This window comes from Sciurus vulgaris (assembly GCF_902686455.1).
Source record: "Sciurus vulgaris genome assembly, chromosome: 1".
In the NCBI taxonomy this organism is placed as follows: domain Eukaryota; kingdom Metazoa; phylum Chordata; class Mammalia; order Rodentia; family Sciuridae; genus Sciurus; species Sciurus vulgaris.
This window is the reverse complement of record NC_136461.1, coordinates 93,092,788-93,116,371: the sequence shown is the minus strand read 5'-3', so window position 1 is coordinate 93,116,371 and position 23,584 is coordinate 93,092,788. Positions and strand designations below refer to the sequence as shown.

General features: G+C 31.8%; 1 protein-coding gene across 2 annotated transcripts; it reads right to left on the bottom strand.

Annotated features, from left to right (window-relative positions):
• RNPC3 (RNA binding region (RNP1, RRM) containing 3) lies at positions 1-23,045 on the bottom strand (the record flags this gene model as incomplete). Of its 2 annotated transcripts, none has more annotated exons than XM_079132998.1 (15): positions 1-66; positions 2,595-2,666; positions 3,237-3,369; positions 5,708-5,766; positions 5,851-5,945; positions 6,986-7,147; positions 10,042-10,193; positions 11,280-11,405; positions 13,511-13,653; positions 14,697-14,765; positions 15,447-15,558; positions 15,975-16,058; positions 17,187-17,305; positions 21,155-21,202; positions 22,854-23,045. In XM_079132998.1, the coding sequence occupies 14 exons, from the start codon at positions 23,043-23,045 to the stop codon at positions 2,607-2,609; spliced, it is 1,554 nt and encodes a 517-aa protein (XP_078989124.1). In that variant the 3' UTR covers positions 1-66; positions 2,595-2,606. The 2 variants fall into 2 exon arrangements, with proteins under 2 accessions (XP_078989124.1, XP_078989123.1); XM_079132997.1 differs by lacking the exon at positions 1-66 and adding an exon at positions 1,421-1,557.
• Positions 23,046-23,584: the final 539 nt, after the last annotated feature.

The window sequence follows — 23,584 nt, the reverse complement described above, 5'->3', positions numbered from 1 at the left end:
CCAGGTGGTCAATTTCTTCTCATCAAAGTTGGAAAGCACTTGAAAGATATGGAATTCAAAAGGAACCTAAAATACCAAGAAAGCACATTAAAGATAATCATGATCATAAAATAGCTTATTAGTTCAAAAATAACTAAAAGTTAAAACATTTTTTCTTAGAAAATTAGTGAATCATGTCAGTACAATAAAATTTATGCAAACATCCATCTTACCCAGAAACTGACTTACAACATTAAAAAAATAAACATTTTAATTGTGCATATCAAAAAATGGTAATTTCAATTATCTATAAACTTTTTATACCCTTAGGGTGATAATGGTTCTTAAGAGAATTTTGAGTAGTTTCTGTAGTATGTATAATAGCAAAATTTCCCACAAAGAGATGCAGAGGTTCTACCCCTTTATTTTCCGGCTTGTAAAAGGTTGGATGACTAAGAAGGTAATAGTTGCCCAATCATTTACTCTAACAAAGTAGTATGCCAATGGGTCAGTCTTTAAAATTACTAAGGAAACTTTTTCAAATTTGGTTATTGGACCACATTCTCAGAGATTCTGATTCAACAGTGTTGTTTACACAGTCTAGGAGTCTTTATACATAAAAACCCCTCCTTGGTGGCTCTCTACCTTAACTGCACATTAGAAAGGTTTGAGAAATTCCAACATCCATGGTACACTCCAAACCAATTAAATCTAAATTCTGTGGGAGGGAACTATGTATCTATTGATATTTTTAAGCTTTTTTCTTTTCCTTTCTTAATCATGATTTTATTTTATTTTATTTTATTTAAGGTCCCATGTTGTTCCTATGTGCAGCCAAATTTGAGAACCGCTGTGTTCTGTTTGATTCTGGTGACCAACTGGTCTGGCAATCTCTGTTCTTACATTTCTATCAGGATCATTTCTTTTCACTTACTGAACTACCCTAAGTCAACATTATTTCTTTTCTCTTTCCTTATTATTCTTTTATTTGTTTGCTTAGGAAAAGAAACAGGAAAGAAGATATTTCTACTTGCTACCTATGCCAAAAAAGATTTCAAAAAGACTTCAAATGTGAGGTTCACTACTATTATTTGGCATTTATATAGAAATCCAGTTATTTTAATTTTCAATATATGTACATTTAAAAAATTCCAAATCAAATTCTGAGCATGTTATATAGAACACCTAAACCAGGTATATCATAAAATAAAAAACATACGCTACTGATTAGGTTTAGGAAATACACAAATAGAAGAAAGACCACATTCTCTGTTAAAGCAAATGCATACATTCTCTAAATAAGTTGACCTGATTCACTAACTTTCCTTGGCAAAACTATGTAACCTAAATGAAAGCATAGAAAAGTCAACAACAAACCTAGTCAAGCTACAAATAATTTTAGAAATAGTTTACTTGAATAAAAGTACAGAAAAATGACTGCTTAATCTGGATTGGTGGGTAGGAGAGGGACAAAACATCTCTAGGAAAAAAACAAAAAACACTGCCCCAAAAAGGATACAACAAGAAAGGATACACTTTGCATGACAGTATTACAGCAGTATTTACGCAGGAGTGCTTCTAAAGAAGAACAGCAGAATGCAGTTTAATTTTTTTCTTATTTTTTCAGCATTAGATTTACAAATAAATGACTTTAATACATACTGAAATTATTCAATTTTCCTCTAAAATATAAGATTTCTGACTACAACAGTATACTTTAAAACAAAATTCAAATGTTCAAGGCATCTCAGAGAGATTAAACACTGCAAAATTTTCTTATTTAGCTTTTTTTTCAGCTAGAAAACAGTAATTTTGAGCAATTTATTTCATGTCCTTCCAGTTTAAGAAGGGAGAAAGAATAAAAGAAAAAAAGGAATTTACTTCTGCTTATTTCTTACAGTAACATAAACTTTGAAACATAAAATACTTAATTCTATTATTTCTAATCATAACATTAAAATTATTTGATCCAGAGAAAAAAAGATTTAATTCCACAAAAAATATTTTTAACATTTTATGTTAATTGATATTATATTTTCAGCACTGCAGAATTTTGAGAGTTGGAAAATTTTGCTTTAACTGTTTTCTGTCAGAGTTTCCAAGTGTGGCCTCTGGACCAATAGTCTATTATAAGGGAACTCATTGTACAAATTATCAGGTGCCACCCAGGGTGACCAACTTGTTCTGGCATGCCAGACCTTTTTAGCACCTTAGGCAGTATATGCTGAGAAATCCCTGTCACAGGAAAACCAGGACAACTTGTTACCCACATTAGATATCCTGAATGAGAAACTCTTGGTAGGAAGGGAGAAGCCTAGAAATCTGCTTTACCAAGCTCTCCAAATGATTGTAATATATTTTGAAGGTTAAAACCCATTTCTTTATCAATAAGGAATAATACATTTCCTTTATAAAATTTTCTCCAAACTTAATTTTTACAAACAAATGAACTTTATTCTGTAGTCAACAATTGTGAAATTTTTGGGGAATTAACTACATACATAGAAATTCCTTAAAATTCTTAAGAGATACCATAATTATTATCCTATCAGGCTTTTGCACTTCTTCAATTTTGCTTGTATAGAAAGTCTTGTCTTTGTTTCCTCCACACTTACCTTTATTAATTTTTAACACTTTCTTTTCCCTTCTTTAGTGTCTTGTTTGGGTCTAGCAGATCGAGCAAACTGCTAATATTTTTAAATTAAGGTTTCCTTCACAATCATGAAAGTAATTTTCTTCTAAATAATTATCATGGGCAGGGGATAAAAATTAACCTTCTCTATAGAATCATTAGTTTTTATACCTGGACCTTTCCACCTTTATACATTAATGACTTAAAGAAGATGGTTAATAAATAACATAAAATGTATATTAAAGTTATCAAGCAAAACTATAAATTATAATCCAAGAAAATAATAATGGTATAATGAATTGTATTTTAATGACTCCAAATGTATTTCCGATACTATGATCTCTTAGAAAGACTTAGGAAGATGTACTTCTGAGTTGTGTAAGAGAAATGTTTAATTAGACTTGGATGAAATTTAATAACCTCATGTTTAAGTTACCTTATTTTCTAAAAAAAATTTAGATAAAATCATCACCTAACTCTGCTAAAGAATGTTTAACTGTAACTGCATATCTCAAGGCAGAATGCCAGTTGTTGAATTTTTTGAAGGGTAACATGAGAATTAATTTCAGTTATACCCTTTTCCTAAAAATAACCTAGTTTTGCAACATACTGATTTAAAGGATACAACCACCATGGGTTTTCCAAAAAGAACATATCCATTTGCTTCCTTTAAGGCTTTTGCTGCTGCTTTTTCATTTGGAAGTCCAATGAAAGCTTGTCCTTTCATGCGACCTTCTTTCATCAAGCGTATATCAAACCTAGAAGTCAAGGAAGAAAAAGTAATTTTGATTCAAAGAATATAAAATGATTTTGATGCAATGAATAAAAATGTTTTCAACAATTTAAAAGTTGCTATTTCAAAATAAAAATGACAATACTATATGATTAACACATTAGGTAGGCTTTCTAAAATTCTATTTTATATTCTATTCCTTCTACAAGTAGATCATACAAATTTCAAGATGTGCATATATCTACTTTTTAACTTATAAATATATTTATGTGATTTAAAAATTACATAGTAAGGATAAATGTAAATACAGTTATTATTGTTCTGGAGATTGAACCCAGGGTCCTGTGCATGCTAGGTATGTTCTCTACCACTTAGGTTCACCACCTAGAAAGCAAACTTCTTAAGTTTTTATTTCTTATCTCTTATTCCTTATCTTTCATTTCTTATATCTTTAAAAACTTTCTTGCAATCAATTCAATACTTTCTGCTCAAAGTGACAAAAAAAACCATAGGACCAAGAATAGAAGGTTAACAGGAACCAAATATAAGCAATTGTGTAATTTATTGTATTATTATTATAAGAAATTATAAAGGGAAGAGAGGGAAAGAATAGATATTCAGTAGATTAGACAAAGGAAAATGAAGGGAAGGGAGGGGATACAGGAAAAGAGTAGAATGAATCTAAAATAATTTTCCTATGTACATACATATACACACACCATAGTGAATCCCACTATTGTGTACATCCATAAGAATGGGGTCCTAATCAGAATAAGATATATTACATGCTTGTACAATTATATCAAAATGGATTCTACTGTAACGTATAACTAAAAAGAACCATAAGGGGAAAAAAGAAATAGGAAAAGAAATTATAGAATTTCAGGATAGGTAAAGACCTTGTTATTTTCTAGTCAAAACTATCATTTTATAAGTGATACCTAGAGAGATGACTCTGAAAAGGAGATGGCTCAAATCATACTTTATTCCTAGTACAGTGTTCTTATTATTCCATAGCATACTCATACTTCAACATTTTTGAGAGAAATCTGTACTCAAAAGCTACTTAGAAAAAATGAGAGTATAATTTTCCACTAAAGTATGGTCTATTGGATGGAAAAAAAACACAAACATATAAAGGTATCAATTAAAAAGAATCCACTTTTTTTAATCATATAATCAGTCTCATGGGAAACAAGAAACTATTTTGCTATCTACAGTTTTCTCAATATAGAAATATATTTTCAGTTCAAATTCTAATTTCAGTATTTTTACATATATACACAAATGTACTTACACATATGCATACATAATTTTTCCTATACAATCATGTCCTATTGGTAACAACAAAGAACAAGCATTTTGTATGGCCAGAAAAATAAACCTGATATCCTAATGAGACATCTGCCATTAATGAATATAGAGAGAAAATGTTAAGACATGGTCTTATCTCTGCATACCTATCTAAAAGATACATAGGTCAGGTAAGAATTAAAAAGTACTGGTTTTGACTGAAAGTTAAAACAAAACTAACTGTAAGAGTCACTTTGTTATATTACCTCCACTCAAACATTTCTCATCTTATTTCTTCTTCATTCTACTTTTTATTTATATGATGAAGAATCTTTACTTTGAAATTAACTAGTACAGGATTTTAATGAAATTCTAACTCCAATTATTAGTTTTTATATTAATTATAAATCACATTCCTCTCTTCTACTTTCACAGAATTGCAAGTTTTGACTAATGCAGTCCAGTTAAAAGATGAGATCTTTTTTGCAAGAGTACAAATTAAAAAACAAACAAACTTTCCTGGTTACTATATAATCTTGGGTAAATCACTAGAATAATATTTTTCAAAGTGTCCTCTTTGAACCAGTGGCCTCAATATCACCCAAGTTTTTGAGAAATGCAAACTCATGAGTCTTACTACAGTCTAGAAAACCAGACACTCTAGAAATGGGCCTACGAAACTGCTTCTCCATGATCTCCAGGTGAGTGTTATGCAGCTTTAAAGTCTGAGTACCCATGCTTTAGAGAGGAGGAAAGGGCCAGAGAGGAGGAAACAACCATGAGTGTTTGTTTATGTATCACCTATCGCTGTTTTGAAGCCAGAACTACAAAAGCAAGTAACTGCAGACAACGTGGCCTGCAATAAAAAAAAAAAAAAAACTGTATTTTTCCTATCTGCTCATTTATAAAATTTTGTCATACCCTACTCTATGTCTAACAGATTACTTATGCAAAAAAATACACCACTATATTCATGCAATCTTTATCTTTTAAAGGAAACTGGTGGCATTACAAAAGTGTTATCAACAGATAAAAACAAAATATAATTTGAGGTTATGATTGCTACTTACATGATTCGTTGCGTCTCTGATGAAAAGTCAACATATCGTCCAAAAATAAATTTAAGGTCCTAGAAATTCAATAAGAAAAAAGTAAATAAGGAAGCCAGGAGTAAAATGTAAAATAATAAAATTGATTTGTAAATTCAACTTACCTTTTCTTGAACATGTTTAGCTAAATTCTTTACATATATTCTACAGTTTGGTTCACCAGGTTCATAACTTCTGAAAACCGAAAGTGTTTCCATTTCTTATTTAAAGACAAGACAAAACAAGGATATAGAATTAAAATATTTTTACCAATTTTTCAAAGAAAATTATAACATACAAATAACTATTAAAAAAGTAAAATAGGCTTTGTGAAAACGTTAAAGCTATAGATATTAGTAGCAATATTACTGATGGGTATATATTACTAATTAAAAATCTGAAATGATTATAAGGAAAAAAATTTAACCTTTGTCCTGAAAAATCTCTGGGCATCTATAATAACTAAAATTTGTTTAATAAAATATTTACTATTAAAGGTCCTTTAAGATGAGTTACTTTATTAAAAAGAATAAAGTATATCTGATATTATTTGTATAATTATTTTGATCAAAATAAATTTTCCAAATCACCAGCCACCTCCATATTCAAAAATAATTTTGAAGTACTCAAAAATAACAATCGTGTATTTCAGACAAATGTATTTCAGATCCTCTTTACAGTTCCTCGTGTTTATTAAGCAATCTGTTTTTCATAACTAGAAGTTATATGCAAAAATGCTAGCTGGAAGTCCATCTCTCATTATCATGGGAAAAAAATTACGTTACATATAGTCAAAAAAATCTTACATTTTTCTGAAATGAACACTGTAAAAATTTTTTAAAAGTGAAAAACTATTATGTGAGAATACAAAATCCTAACGTATGCACTTCTAATCATCAACATTGTTTTAGAGTTGCTTTGTATGCATCTCAGTACATGATGATCTATTAACACTTATATTTGGAATACAGAACTCCAAACTTGTGGGTACAATTATTTGTTTTAAACGCCATATTAAAATGTTTTAGGAATTAAAACAAATTTTTTTTTCCCAAACAAATATAAGCAGGAAATACTATGGAAAGGAAATCTACCTATTAAGTATGGGGTTTAAAATCCAAAAGAGATACAAATAATAGCCAGATAGAAATTTTGATGTTTGTGCCTTAAATTAAGTTTCCTGACATAAATGGATTTGCTTTGTTTCTGCAGAGTTAAAGAACTCTGAAATGGAACATATACTGGTTTATTTCATATTACCTTCTTTGGAAATTCTGCCCTTTTCCAACTCCCTTCTAGAAATACATTCTGAAGGCATTTCATCAGAGTCTTCTTTAGTTTCTTCTGTGATGTTCAGATTAGGTTTGGGGAAGATTTTCCCAAATCCTACACTGGATGCATCAACTTCAGTAGCAGGTAAATCTAAGAGTTTAATATTAACATTAGCCATTAAACATTCTCTTTACAATATGGTTTTCAAGTTTCTGTTCCCTATTTTAAATGTAAGAAATAGTTTCTGCATCACTGAAATTCTTTGGTGTTTCTCAACATTCTAGAACAGACAGGAAAATCTTTCCTGTACAGATCCCAAAGAGTAAATATTTTTTAGGCTTTGCAAGCCATATGGTTTCTATCATAACTATTCAATTCTGTTACTGTAACATGAGAACACCCACAGACTAGAGCTAAGCGGTTAAATTGTTGCTTTGTGTTGCTACATAACAGGATCTGCAAAGAGGAAGGAAAATAAATCCAGTTTCAACATAATCAGTCTAAGGTGCCAAAGGGGCATCAGAAATGTTCACTAGGTAGAATGTGTGTGTGTTTTCCAGGGCAATCATTGGTTTGTGATTAACCTATCTTCTCTGAAATATTAATAACAAAATTTGTATGAACAAAAAGAAATTAGTAACTCATTAAATAAGTTACATAATTCTGCTAATAAGATACGGTTACTCAAGGTTATAGAATGGTTGTGAAAATTCTATTGTGTTACACCAGAACATTGTGAAACAACCTTCAATCTTCTCAACAATTATAAGATTAGGATAAGTATATTATGCTGAAATAAATGTCATAGAACAAGGTATATCCTTTGGTGGATACTAAAAATCCATTCACCTCCCCACACCACAAAGAAACAAAAGACAATTATAATCTTGATTCTTTAAGAAGAAAATCAAAATTTAAAAATTACTCAAATTAAGTAAATTAAAAAATACTATAGACTTTTTACTTCAGATAAACATACTGGTTTTCATTTATAAAATATGAATTTTAGCATCAGCAACAATTAATCTGGCTAGGGGAAAATTGTTTAGAAGGATAGAAACATTCTAGGTACTACTACCTAAAAAAGAAAACCAAAGGACTCCAAAAAACTAGCTGGGAAAATGGTGTAAGTAGCATGCTACATTTAAGATTATAAAAGTCTCTTCATAATGTAAAATAATCATTGTACAAACACAACTTCTGTTGCCTAAAACCAACAAAAACTTAAAATGCTTCTACTATTCCTTCAACATTACTATTTTTCCAATGATGTAAAATGACTGTCTCCCTTTCATACATGTATAAATCTGAGCAAATTAAACTTAAGAAAATTGTACTCCATAAATATGTATAATTTCTATGTCCTAGTACAAAAATAGATTAATAGAATTTTGTGTTAATGAGTGACTTAAAAATAAACTTACAAAAAGAAAACTATAAATATTGAAAACAAAAAAAATGAAGCTACCCAAAAATCAGTGCACTCTCACTAACTATCAGAGACAGGAATTAAAACTAATTAAGAGATTTTCACTCACTACATTTATAATACCCACTAGAATTCTATCCCATAGTCACAAAAGTATTCAGATATTCAGTATATTCTATTGTTTTCTGTAACAGTTAAAAATTGGAAAACTTATAATAGGGTATGATTAAATAATGACTGATATTACTATATTATGTTCTATTATACAGTCATAAAAAAAAGTATGGTATATATTTTTATGTTCTGCTATAGTAAGCCAGCCCCACTAGACTGTAAATTCTAAAAAACAAGAGACAATGTCTGACCTGTCCAGAGTCTGCTATATAACAAACTTTCAATAAGTCACTGAGTGAATGATGAGCACTGTAAAACATGATGTTCATTTAAAAAACAAGAATGAAAGAAAAATATGTTTACATGTACTGGCTGCTACAGTTTGGTTCTAGATTGTCCCCTAAAAGTCTGTGTTAAAGGCTTGATAGGCCCATGGCAATATTAGGAGGTGGTGGAAACTTAAGGAGTGGGGCCTAGTGGGAAGTCTTCCCATCACTGGGGGCTTGCTCTTGACAGGACTTATGGAACACTGGTCTATGGCACTTTCTTTCTCTTTGCTTCCTGGATGTCAGGAGATAAGCAGCTTCCTCTGCCACATGCCACATGTGATGCCTCAGCATAGTCCCCAAAGAAATGAGCCTACTTAAAATGAAGTGAAACCTCCCAAACAGTGAGCCAAAATAAACCTTTCCTCTAAATTGATTATAGAGGATGTTGTGTTATAGCAATGCAAAAGTAATGCACAGGATAAAGTCTCGAAGAACGCACAAACAAAAACATTGGTTTCCTCTGTGTAGTGGGGCAGAGGTTAGTAGGGTTTGGAGATGATAATATTTTTAAAAAATTTACTTTATATTTCTGTTCTGAATTAATTTCTAATGAGTTTGTATGATTTTGGAAATGTAAAGCTTTAAGGAACAAAGAAATGCCACTGTTAATAAAAAATTAATGTCTTAAACAGCAGGAAACAAACCCTGTAATTTCAATATGCTATATTTAAATTTAAGAATAGTATCTGGTAAACAATCCTGTAAGAGTTGTATATTTAAAAATAAAACACAAACACATATTCTCTCTCTCTCACATACATACACATACACACACACACAAATATATATGCATCTATAAAATCTATTAACTCACAGGATAGCCACAACTGCTTGTTTCCTAATAATACAATGATATAAAGCCACAGAACACATTAAACAGGCAACAAGAAGTTAAGACAAAAGTCATATTATTAGTGTACATACCAGCCAAAAAACATAAATTTTACTCTAGATGTCATTCCTAGTAAAAATGTAACAATATCAATCTTATAACTTAAAAGTTTTATGTACATAAAACAGTTGAAAATGTATTATTTAATTATATTAAGGAAGATCTAATTCATAGTTTAAATAAAACTGACAAATACTAGAGTAGACAAACATTATAAATGAAACTTAATTCTAGTACAACAAGGTTGACTATATCATGTTAAAGAACTAACTATTCTTACCAGAATTTTTTTCCTCACAATTTTGTTCCTTCTCTGAATCTTTCTTCAATGCAGCTGGTAAGTCTGTAGATATGTGGAATTCAATTCTTTTATTACCTACAGGTTGTGGTTGTTCAAATACATCCGAAGGTAACAGCACAGGATGTACATTGCTATTTAGAAATAACCACAGCATGAATTTGTAATTGTAAATCCTGAGACTATTATTTCAATTTCAATTTAAAAGGCTAACACTTTGATAAAACATTCAATACACTTATAAGAACTGAATAAAGTGACTGAAATAGTTCAGTAAACCCTAACAAATGCACTAATATATTATTTAATTTCTACTTTAGAGATGAGGAGATAGAAGTTAAAAGATGTTAATAATTTGCATAAAGTTACTAGGTAACAGGGGCAGTACTAGATTGCTGGTTTTATACCCCAGGATATTTAGTAATAAAAAAGGTTAATTTTATATAAATATATGAGTTTTTAATGTACTATATTTTATACAATATGCATAGCACTGTGTTAACAAAGTAACTAATAGCTACATGTAGCTACTGATTCTTTATGAAAAAGGAATGTATAATAAATATCTGCACTTCATACTGTTAGGCTTAAATAATATTTTGGATATATATGTTACATAAATTATATTATCAACATTAACTTCATTTGCTTCTTCTTATTGTTTCAATGTGGCTACTGGAAAATTTACTGTGGCTCACATTGTTTCTGTTCTTCAGTACGGCTATAGAGATTGAAACCGTGGAAAGAAGTGTCAAGACAGGTGGGCATCAAATTATACATCATATTATTTCTATTTAAATTGAAGTAAATGATTAAAAACATATTCCTTTAAAAATAGAAAAAATAAATTTTTAAAATCAAATTTTAAAATTAAATTCTATTAATTTATAAAGTAAGTTACAAGGCAAATATATCTTGTAGAAAAACTAAATGAAGTTAAAATTTCAATTAATATTGAGACAGTAAATAGAAAAGACAAAAAGAGATCATGATGTTATAAAATGAAAGGTGGAAAATTCTGAGATCCTGCACTACTCAATATTATCAAATGATGGTGAACTGTAAGAGAATTATGAATAGTTGTGAATGTGGCAAACAGGAAGCCAATGGTGAACCAAGTAAAGTAATATTAAAGAAAAGCCGCATTTATAAATAATATGAGTTAAGCAATTAAAGTACATATGGACAACACATATTTTCATAATTCTACATATAACTACCTGTGTGAAGCAGATGAAGGTGTATTCAACATATCCTTTATTTTTCGCTTTTTTCTCACATGGCGCTGCTTTACCATCTTTGGTCTTTTGGGCTGAAAATTTGCTAGTTCCATTAGTTTGGTCATTCTATATTGGAAGAGAGGGAAGGTAAACGAGATCCTTATCTACAAGCACAATTATTCAACACTGTTGCTGGTAAGCTTAAATTTATATGTGAATGTATAAAAATAAATTATAAAAATTTACTTTTCTAATATGGAAAATATTTACAAGGAATAAGAACTTCTAAGCCATAAATACAGGGATAAAATATTTGACAGAAGCTTATATTCTAACTTTCTTTGAAAGAGTAAGAATTTACTTACTTAAAACTTGTCAAATTATCTTAAAAAATATTTTTTATTAAAAACATTGTCAGCTGTCCAAATAAAATGGTGGACTTATACCAAACAATTGAATAGGATACACTAATACAAAGTTAGGTAACTGTATTGATCTTTTCTTGACAGAAATTCAAAAGACTTTACCAAGAGAGTAAAACTATTTTGATTCACATTCAAACAGATCATAGAAAGTATTTCACTGAAAAGCAGCCAGTGCATAAATACTACAAATGAATCATTAAATAAGCAAGGTAATAAACTACCTAGTAGTTTTCAAATACTATACTCAAAAGTAGCTTGAAAGTAATAATTAGGAAGTGATACTGATACCTTTCCTTCATTAGGAGTATGACTACCTAATATTTAGATCTTATTCAGGCTTTTTTTTTTTTTTGCATTTTCCATACAGAAGGAGCTCAGAAACCAGCAGTCACCACTTCATCTCTCAGAATTTCATTTGTAAAATTTGGAAATATAACAAATACACTCAACAAAATACAGAGGAGGTATGACTAAAGTAGGCTTTAAATTTTTTTCCCCAGAGACAACATATGGTGTATTTTTAAAGTCTCTTTATAAACATAGCTTACTAAAAATTTTATGAAGAATCCAGTGATTTAAATCACATTGTCTACATTCATAATTTGCTCACCTAAAGTTCACCAAATCTCTAAAACAAGATCACATATTTCAGGAAGTCAATAAACATTTGCCAAACCAATGAATATTACCTTTTTTTTTTAAAAAAAATTTGTTACAGAGGTCACAAAGAAGCATGAAAACACAGGTTGGTATATGCAATCTTTGTTTTCTCTCATGACTCAAGATGAATTAATGGCAGAAATGAATACTAGGTAACACTTCAGTACTATACCTAGGCAGGCCATTCTGAACAGCAAAATGACCCAAAAAAACTCAAAAAAAAAAAAAAAAAAAAAAAAAAAAAAAAAAAAAAAAAGAGAAAAACATGACACTCAATAGACTCTGCAAAGAACACTCATATATAGTATGAGAGTTAAAACAATAAGGCAGAGGGTAACTGCAAAATTTGCATTTTGAATAGCCCCCAAAGGCCCATGTGTTTAAAATCTTGGTTTCTAGCATGGTCTTGTCAAGTAGTAATGGAACCTTCAGGAGGCAGAGCCTAATAAAGAGGTTCTGAGGTCATGTGGGACATGCCCTTGAAGTGTACTATGAGCTGTGATCCCTTCCTCTTTCTAACCATAAGGTGAGTAGTTCTGCTCTGCCATGTGTGATATGCTGCCTCATCACATGCCTAAAATAATGAGGCCAATCAATCACGGATCAGAACCTCCAAAACTGGGGAGTCCAATAAATAAACAAATAAATAAATAAATAAATAAATAAAGCTTTTTCTAAGTTAATTATCTCAAGCCCTCAAGTATTCCATTATAATGATGTAATTACAGACACTTTATTTGACTTCATTTAGTACTTGTACTTAATTGATCCAAGCTATGCACATACACATCCACAAAACACTTCAAAAGTATAGTAACTATTGATTTGGGGGCTAAAATAAATTTATCAAATAGGCAAATTCAAACACAGAATCCACAAATAATGAGGTTCCATGATGTGCTTATAATGCCATTATCACCCATCTAAAAAATCATGCATAATCCCCAAATATTCCCTTAGGTCCTAGAATCTATTCTCAGGTCTTAATTTATCACACTATATATGCTAGAGGGTTGGTGACTGAGAACAGACAAATTCTAATGACATCAAATTCTGAAGAATTATATGCAAAATATAGGAAGAACAAAAAAGTCTTTCCTGCATTCTATGCTCCTTATAAGCTAAACAATGTATTCACATTACTACCTCTGTCGGTCCTCATCATCACTGCTTTCATATTCTGATTCTTTACTAGATAACTCCTCATCCTCATCTGGCAAAGGAGGGTCCTCAGGTGGCCGAGGAGATGTAGGTGGAAGAGGGGCATGCAAAGGCATATAGTCTTCGTACTAGTTAAAAGAACAAAACAAAAACACTGTGGCAATTTGTGATATTTGCAGATCAAACCTATTTCCATATAAACACCTGATTCTCACTTCCCTTTATTTCATAATATTCTTTTGTATATTCAGCACACATTCAGGTGTGCTGTGGCAGAGTAATAGTTGATCACAAAATGTGTTTAGTTTCCTCTGACTTCTGGTTAGACTAAATTTGCAAATGTACCCTACAGTTATCCTTCCCCATGTAACTAAGTTTTAGTCAATGGAACAGGAGCAAAAAGAACTCAAACATAATTCTTCTTTTCTGATCTGGAGACTGGTAATGCCTTCATCAACCTGAGAAGGTACTCGGTGAAGACAACTCAGGTTTTTTGAATAACTCCGTAGAGTAGAATATCTTTCTGTATTAAAAGTTAAGAGTTTAAGTTTTGTTAACAGCAGCTAGCATAATCCTTAATAACCCTGTAATATAACAACCACTGAGTAGGTGCTGAAGCTACAAAGAAAAATTATAAAGTTAACAGTATATATAGCAGAAGAGCAGTCAAGCCCAAAGCAAATTCTCTTCTACTTATATGTTAACACTCAAAATAATATTGCATTACTATTATCCAAAAATATACACAGTAGTACATGGAAATAATTTTCAGAGCAGACAGCTTAATATCTAAATTATTAAAAGATTTGCACAGTAAATTCTAAAACAATATTAGCAACCTTTTTGTCTTTCCCAAATGATGCACTATTTACAACAGAACCACAACAATGGAATTTTTATTTCCATTGTTGTGGTTATCTTATAATGATGCAACATTAAAGAACTGAACACTGGAAGAAATTTTGGTCTCTATTACTAAAGCATTTCTTTCATATTCTGGTTTTCCTCTCTGTTCCTTCTCAGCTTTATTATTAACATCACATTTACTTTACACATATTCTTTATCTTCACTGTACATCAAAAGTTGACATAACACTTGTATAATTTATCCTCAATAATTCTAATCAGGAAAAGACATTTTGACAGTTGAAAATTCTAAGAGATTTCTTACCATGGGAGGTCGTGCAGTAATTGGTCCAAAAGGTGTGGGCAAATTCATTTTATTCATAAGATGAAGTACCTTAAAGTGGTAAATGATTTAAAATCATAAAGTATTAACAAAATAGTTCAACTCACATCTTGTATTTTATGTACTAAAAACTGTGCAAAAACACTACTGATTAATTTAGTGAAAAGAAAGGTCATCCCATGTCTTTACCATCCCAAGACAAGGAAAAACAAAGCACTGGTATGTCTCAGGTAAGTGTTCCTAAATTTTTGTCAATTCTATAAGATTATCTCCATTAATAAGAATGCAATGCTTTTACAATGTAAAATCTAATGTTAATCAATGTTTCTGATTACTGAGACTACAGAGTACAATAATGAAAAAGACATTATCTATATTTTCTACTGCAGAGAAGTATCCTATTACTGCTAAAATTATCAAACAATTGCTGGAGGACCCACTCTTTTCCTTAGCTAAATTCCATATTAAAGGTATATTCTAAAGTAACAGAAAATTACCAGAAATGACCAGAACCACATTAGGTTCTCTTTATTAGAATCCATTTTCAATACAGTTTATGAAGCCCATTACTTCAGAGTAATATTTTATTACATTGAAGCACTGTATATCATTGCCTGTCTTTACTTAGTCTGATTGATACCATTATACACAAATATGAAAACCAGCATAGGAAATACAGTATTGTGCTAAACAAATAAGTATTTTGAGCAAAATAAGTTTTATTTTACATACCTGTACGTAGAATTTAGGCACACTTGCTAAAGCATTTACTATGTTTGCTAGGATTGTGCTTGAAGGTGGTGGGTACATATATTTGAGGCATGAATTTAGAGGAAAAGTCAACCTAAATTCAAAAACAAAAAACTGAGTGTTTATTATGTTTTAATGATTTCATATCAATAACTCACTTTAGGTAAGCTGATAACATAAAAAATTGCTCAAGGGATACACTCTTACAGTTACCTTGTTCCTTAAAGATCTAGACAAGTACTTTTAAGTACTTCTCATTGCATTACCAAAAAAGGAAACATTTTCAGAGCTTACATATAGCTCTGAACACTTTAATAGACGCTTCAACTGAACTGAATTCAAGGACAAATACCTAGTTCAAAATGTTTATTCAACATAGTAAAATTATACATGACATTAAATTTCTTCATTGAAATAATCTTATTTGCAATATATATGATGTGTATGTGCACACACATACGGAGCAATAAAGCCAGAAAACCAACAAAAGAACAAACAAAAAATGCTAACCCGTGGTTTGGAGCAATTCCATTTTCTATTGTTAAACAACCAAATTCCTTCTTTTCTTTATCATCTTCTACAGAGTCATCAGACCTAGATAGAGCATAAGAATCAAAGTTGATCTTATTTTTTGAAATGGTGAAAAATTACATACAGAAAAGAAAAATTATCTTTTCAAATATAACATAATGAAAACAGTTCGGTTATGGAAAAAAAGAACTTTTATGCATTTCTCAAGTAATCATCAATGAAAAGGAAGAGAGGTAGAATTTAATTATACTGTATATCTTTGCATTATTGTAAAATTGGACACTCCACATTTTCATTTACTTTTCACAGGAAGTATATGAACTTAGTATGATAATTCTCAAAGACCCCCCAAAAAAAACAACTAAAATTTTTAAATTGCATAAGCAATACCCAAACTTTTTTTATTGTGTATCTTTGTCCAATCTCATGGTGTTTAGCACTATACCTCCTTCTCCCTACCCCACTTAAGTTTCTGATTCAGTAAGACTGTGTCTGGGTATTAAGGCCTAGAATTTTGTATTTGAATCAAGTTCCTAAATGATTCAGTTAGTCCAGGGATTTACTTTGAGACCCACTTGTGTAAAGTAAATTTGTGAAGGTTATATAAACTAACCAAGAGTCTTAATTGAGAACCAAATACTTATCATTTTCAAAGGCCACACCTATTCATGACACCTTACTATCATCATTGAAAGGACTCTCTACTACAGGTTGAAACAGAAAATGTTCTCAAATCTGAAACTTTTTGAGAGTCAACATCATGCCAGAAGTGTAAAATTCCATACCTGACCTCATATAACAGGCATACTATTAATATCACATAAAATTATCTTCAGGCTATGTATATGAGGTATACATGAAACATACATGAACTTTGTGTTTAGACTTGAGTCTCAACTTGAAGATAACTCATTATGTATCTGCAAATATTTCAAAATTTAAAAAAAAAAATGAAATACGTCACTTTCTTATCACTTCATATTTATTTTTCCAACACTCAGGATCCCAATGCAAAATCAGAAGTGAAATTAGATATTGTTTCACAATACTTGATTTAATAAAGAAATTTATCACTATGGCTTCAAATTATTTACTAGTCTGAGAACAACGCAGTAATTACACAACTGGTTAAAAAAAACACCCCCACACAACAACTTAAAATGGTAGGAAAACCTAAATAAATCTACATACCTCTTCTTTTTTTCAGTGCTTGAAGTGGAACATGGAGAATGAATTCGATCTTGCTCTTTTGCAAATTCAACTACTAAAGTATGACCTAAAAGTTTCAGCTGGTGAAGTCTTGTCAATGCCTTAAGTTGGAAGAACAAGAATAAAAAATTTATTATACCAAAAACCAGTTGCTAGTTATTACATTAAAAAAATAATGTCTACATGTTTTATTGCTGTAAACATTTACTTATTTACTTGGCTATTTCTTTTATTTATAATCTCAGGCTATCAGGTCTTCCTTACTGTTTTTGAACTGATTTGTTAGACAACCTAATCTTTTTTTTATTATTTAATCTGTTCCTTTTAGATATACCTGACAGTAGAGTATATTTTAATATATTATATATATATATATACACATATATATACATGGACTATATCTTATTCTAATTAGGATCCCATTCTTGTGACTGTACATGGTGTGAAGATTCACTGTGTTGAATTCATATATGAACACAGGAATAAGAAACAGCAGAATCAATTGGACATAACTTCCCTATGTTCAAGTCTTTATTATTTACCAAAGGACTGTTTCCTATAACTGAACAAAATAAAAATCTAGCCAACTCCAACCCTCTGTCAACTCTTCTTATAATTAGGAAGCTGAAAATGGCTAGGAAAAAAAAAAAAAATCAAATCTGCATGGTCCCATTTTATATTCACAACCACACACATCTCAGGACGGTCCTTAATGATGTCAGTTACATGTGACAATCTTAGTCCATTTTTTCCTACTAATCTCAACAGAATATTTTTTATACTTCCTCCTTGATCCTGAACCTTACAATATTTCCTCTCCCATTCTTAGCCTAGCACCTTTTTTCCTTACTTTGAGGTAATTGATGAGAATTTCAGACTCCTCTCAAAACTCCCTATCAGCACCTGCATCAACATATTTTCCATCTGTTACCACAAATTAACTATGCATATTTTTAATCTAAATCCAGCTGCTTGACTTGCATGCTAAATCTAATCTTCTTTCATCTACTAAAGTGTTTCTTTAGCTACTCTCTAGACATGTCCAAGGGGTGTTCTTACCTATGTTATTAATTTTCTGTCCTCTGTTGGATCTCCCACATCACTATACAAACATGCTCCTATTTCTCCCATTCTAATTTTTTTCTTCTTCTATGATTCTACTTAGCACTGCTTATTCTTATTCTTGCAGCTAAACTCCATAAGAATTATATAGACTCTCTTATCTATAACTCCTCCCATTCAGTCTCAAATCTATTCCAGTCAGGCTTATGACTTAAATCCACTGATACTGCCTTTCACAGACAACTAGAAATTTTGCATTAACAAGCCAATGGTCCAGTCTTAGTCTTCACTATACTACATTTAATAGTTGATTACTCCCACCTTGATACATGTTATCTGCTTATTTTCAGGCATGTAATATATACATGTACGCATATGTGGGGGGGGGTGCTCACTGTCTATTTACTACTTGATCTCTCTTTCTTTTTTTTTTTTTTTAACATTTGTAAGGTTGGAATGCTCCAGAGCTCCAACTTGGTCTTCCTCTCTATCTAAATGCCAGCTCTATGATGAAAATGCCTGAATTTAAATCTTCAGCCCAGAACTGTCCTAAAGTCCAGGAATAAAAATCCAAATGATGAACAGCTCCTCTCAAGTGTCAAGCATCTCAGATTCAACACTTCAAATATCGAACCACTTAATACTCTCTCAACTTTAAATGTCCTTTATTTGGAGCTTTTTTTCTTTCAGTTAATAATAATTCCATTCTTCCAGTTATTTGGGTCAAAAATCCTAGAATTATCCTATTTCTTTCATATATTCCATATCCAAGCCACTAAGAAATCTTGATTGCTTCTTCCTCCAAAATTTACCCAGAATCTAACCATTGCTTTAACGCTTCCCATGTTACGACTGAGCAATAATTATCCAAGCAAAAATCATCTCTGGACTAAATTATAATAATCTTTTAGTAGATTTTCACATTTCTACTCTTCCCCCTTCTTCAGTCTGTTGTTAACACAACCAAAGAGGTCCTTTTAAATATAAGTCAGAGCATATCACTACCTTGCTCACAATACTCTAGTGGATCCCATTTTTCTCAAGGTAAAGTCTAAGGTCCTTATGTAAACTAGATAGTAAGGACACTATTACTCCCCTAACTTCGAATCCAGCAATCTCCCTTTCATTTTGCCTACTCCTGTCACAGTGGCTTCCTTGAACACAAAAGGCATGTTCACATCCTAGTGTCTCTCTGTTCTAGTTGTTCTCTGACTGGGATGCACTTCTTCCAGATAATTCTTTAGTTATCTTCCTTCACCTTCTTCAAGTCATCAGCTAAATATTACCTTAACCACCCACACAGATTAAGTACACCTTATCCAATATGCCTAGGACCAGAATTCAGATTTGGGATTTTTTTCAGATTTTGGAATATTTGCAAATACATAATGAGATAACTTGTAGATGGGACCTAAGTCCAAATAGAAAATTCATTTATATTTCAGATATAACTTTTACATATGGCCTAAAGTTAATTTTACACAATAATTTTAATGTACCTTAATTTTGACTGCCCTGTTCCATGAAGTCAAGTATGAACTTTTCCACTTTGTGACTATGTGTGGGATATCACAGATTGAGGATGCTCTCTGTATAGCAAATTATCTTTCCCCTTATTGATGAGAATTTGGTATTTCTATTTTTTCATGGTAAAAAGTCCTCAACAGACTGTGTTCATTCCTCAGTATATGTCACCACAGGAACTGGTCCTCTTAACACTACTCTTTTTACATTTATGAAAATTTCTTTTCTAGTTCTCCTACTTCCTTAACTTCTGTCTCCCAATCTTTTCACTGAGTTCATCTTCCAGAGAGTCATGATATCTAGCATATCTATTGACATGGTTGAAGAAATTTCCCATTCTTGACCTTGCTTTAGCTCTAGGCCAGTATTTTTAAATGTTTATTAAATATTCCACAGAAGTAGTGCAATGTCTTCTCAAAGTTAACGAATGACATATAAATTCATTACATACCTCTACAAACACATTCCTACTCTGACTTCTTATGGACGCTCATCAGAAGCTGCATGGTCCCACTTTAAATTCAGGACCACAAAAATTTGAACTATTCCCTCTTTTTCAACCCATTTGCCACAAGACCTATAAACTCAATCTTTACCAAATGTTTATGTAAATTGACCTTTGCTTTCTTCAGATACTTATTCTCGTCTTAGCCACTAAAATATATTTCCATTTGGTCTTCTCACCTCCAATATTTCTCTATATCCAATCCAAGATATAAATGCTATTGTGTATTTTTCAAACATCTTATTATATTTTTAGTAAGCTCAAAAGTACCAAATGCCTTTAGAGTAAACTACTAAGCAAAATTCAATACCTCCTTCCACTCAAATTTAGGCTCTATATTTTTCAAGTGCTCGTTCCATTTCAGCTCTTAGCTCTTGCCCTATTTAAAACTTTCCATGTTCCTAGTTTTACTTAGTACTCCCTAAATCTGGAAGGACCATTTTTTCTTGTTTTGTTCTCAAAATTCAACTAATCATCAAAGGTATAGTTTAAAAGCCAACTCCTTTGCAAATGATTCCCTGGGTATTCCTTATAATACTTCACACACCTTTCCTTGAAACATTTATAGATATAGTTATCCATTTTTCATTCTTCTGAACGTGTTATTTTCAATTACATATGCAGTTAATTTTAATTTGTTTTATAGTTAGTCTACCACTTCTGTGTCCTAATATCTAAGCATTGGACAAGGTCTGCCAAATGACAACCAAATGACAAACATAACCTATTTGGTAAACTCTTGGAATACAAAGCTTTTGCTTCTAAAAACTAGAGTTTAACATTACTTCCCAATGTTTTACTACGACTAATAATAAAAAAAAAATTACTGATAACTTTAATAGTAAAGAAAAAAACTTACCTTTATAGCTGCTTTTTCATTAGAGAAAGTAGCAAAAGCTGTATGTTTCTGAAACAGAATAAAGGCACAAATTACTGCAATATAATTTCAGTTCCTATAAAATCATAGTAAAGAATGGGAAATTGACACTATTGAACTGATTACTAGTTTCAATCCTGGTTTGGTCAGACTTTGAAATGAAAGCTATGCAGTTTTTTCATATAAAGGTGTACAAACTAGCATATATTATATATACAAACAGCTCAATAAGCCAGAAGAGTAAAATCCTGTATTATACACAATCACTTTTTTTAAAAAATAGCTTTTATTTTTTAAAAGTTAATATGTGCATTACAGGAAAAATAAAAATACAAGCAAAGAAAAAAATATCCAGTCACAAGCAGCTTAGTTGGACATGTCCCTCCAGGTCATGTATATGCATATACAATATTCCATTTCTTGTGATTGAGATCGTTGTATCATGCTTTTCCACACATTGCGAATATTCACCAATTCAAAATCCCAAAGCTACATGACTATTTTTGATAACCAAGAATACTTGTAAACATCTACATTTTAAGAACTTTGGATATGTTATATATTTATCCCCTATTTATAACACATCCAAAGATCTTAAAATTTACACAGCCTGAGGCAAAGTTTAAAAATGTTCACTAAATACAGAAACTATTTCTCAATAGGTATGTTTCATTTGAGCTTTATTTTTGTAACAAGTTTCATTGAGAGAATTCTACTTTTAAATACATATTGAAATTAATTTTTAATCCCCAAAAGAGGTCAAAAGTAAACAAATTATATCAGGGATAAGATGTCAATGTTTATTACAAATTGCTTGGGTAATTAATACCACACTTCCTAATTTAATTTAATCTGATCCAAGATGATCTGAGTATATTTAAATTGAGCCAAAGGAGTACTTGTATTTGTATTTGCTGGCATACATGACACTTAGACTGATCAAAATTAGTCTTTTTCTAACTCAGGGATTCTCAACCTTGACTGCACATTAGAATCACCTAAGAAGACTTTAAAACATTTGATGTCTTGCTTTATCACGGGCTATCTTGCAAATATAACACCACCACTAATATTTTAATAAAGAGAAAACCATCAAAAATACTGCTGTTATTTTTTTTTTAAAGTGTTTAAATTCCTGCAGAGGAACTTTTAAGTGTTAAAATACTAATCTTTAAAGTATTCCGTCGGAAGACCTTTATAAAGAGCCTTCTTATTAAAACTCTAGTAGAAATCTTGTATTATTTACTCATATTATTGACTACTGTAGCTCCTTCTCTATCGTAGCTCTTTCGTTATTCTGATGTTTTAAAACTTCTGACTGAACCCAGGATTTAAAAAAAAAATAATTTGTTACATATCTGTAAGAGTACTCTGGATCTAACATCCTCAATTCAGAAGAGCTGGGAGATTTGGAGGATGGGTCCAGAAATGGAACATAATTAAGCTGTTTCCCATTCGTCTACTTTGCCTTTCTCCGCAATGCCGCGAATACTTAGACCAGAGATAATTAAAGCTTCGCCTCTCACGCAAAGTATTCTGATTAAAACAGGAAGGACCGGGACTCCCCACCACGCGAGCGCCCTGTCCCTTCTCCTCCCGGTCCCCTTCCTTCTGAGCATTCCCCGCTCCCAGACCAGTACCCAAGGGCCTTCCGGGGAGAATCCGAGGTGTGCACCCTTACCAGTCGCCCCTTATCGGACAGAACGCGCACCGACTGCGCCCCGAAGTATTTCAGCAAGTCCTCTTTTTCCTCGGCGGTCAGCTCGGCCGGCAGGTGCCTCACTAGAAGGGTTCTGTCGCCCCGGGGTGGGGAGAGCGAAGTGGAGCTCGGGCATCCTCTCGGCATCGGCAGTGGCTGCTCGGGGGCCGCCATTTTTCTTAGAGAAAAAGCAAAAGAACTGCACGGGAAGAAGCCTCCGTCAAAACTGCGGCATCAACAGAACCTGAGATAAATGAGTATTTTTCCGCTTCGCGCTAAGGATTCTGGAAACAAGGAAACACCGCGAGAGATTGTCTCCTTCTCGCGAGAATTCGCCACTGTCGATCGGGCCCTGGGCGGTGATCGTTTCCTCAGAGTACGAGGTGCTACAGTGAAGGTAAAGCAAAGTGATTTAAATGCCAGATAACGGCCGAAAGTATTAAAAACAAAAACTGCCCAGAGATAAGGGAGGATTAAAAAAAAAAAAAAAACTCTTATAACTAAAGAATAAAAAAAACACCCCCCAGCCACGTAAATGAAGGAACGTCTGTACACTGAGGGCAGAAGGACTCACTGCTGCGCATGTGCGAGCGGGCCAGCGCGAGCCTTTGCTCTCTGGGCTCTTAATCCCAGACTTGGGGAGGTGACTGACAGCCTCACAGGAAGCCCAAGTCTATGCAGAAATATGGGGTATGGTAAAATCCATAGCTGGT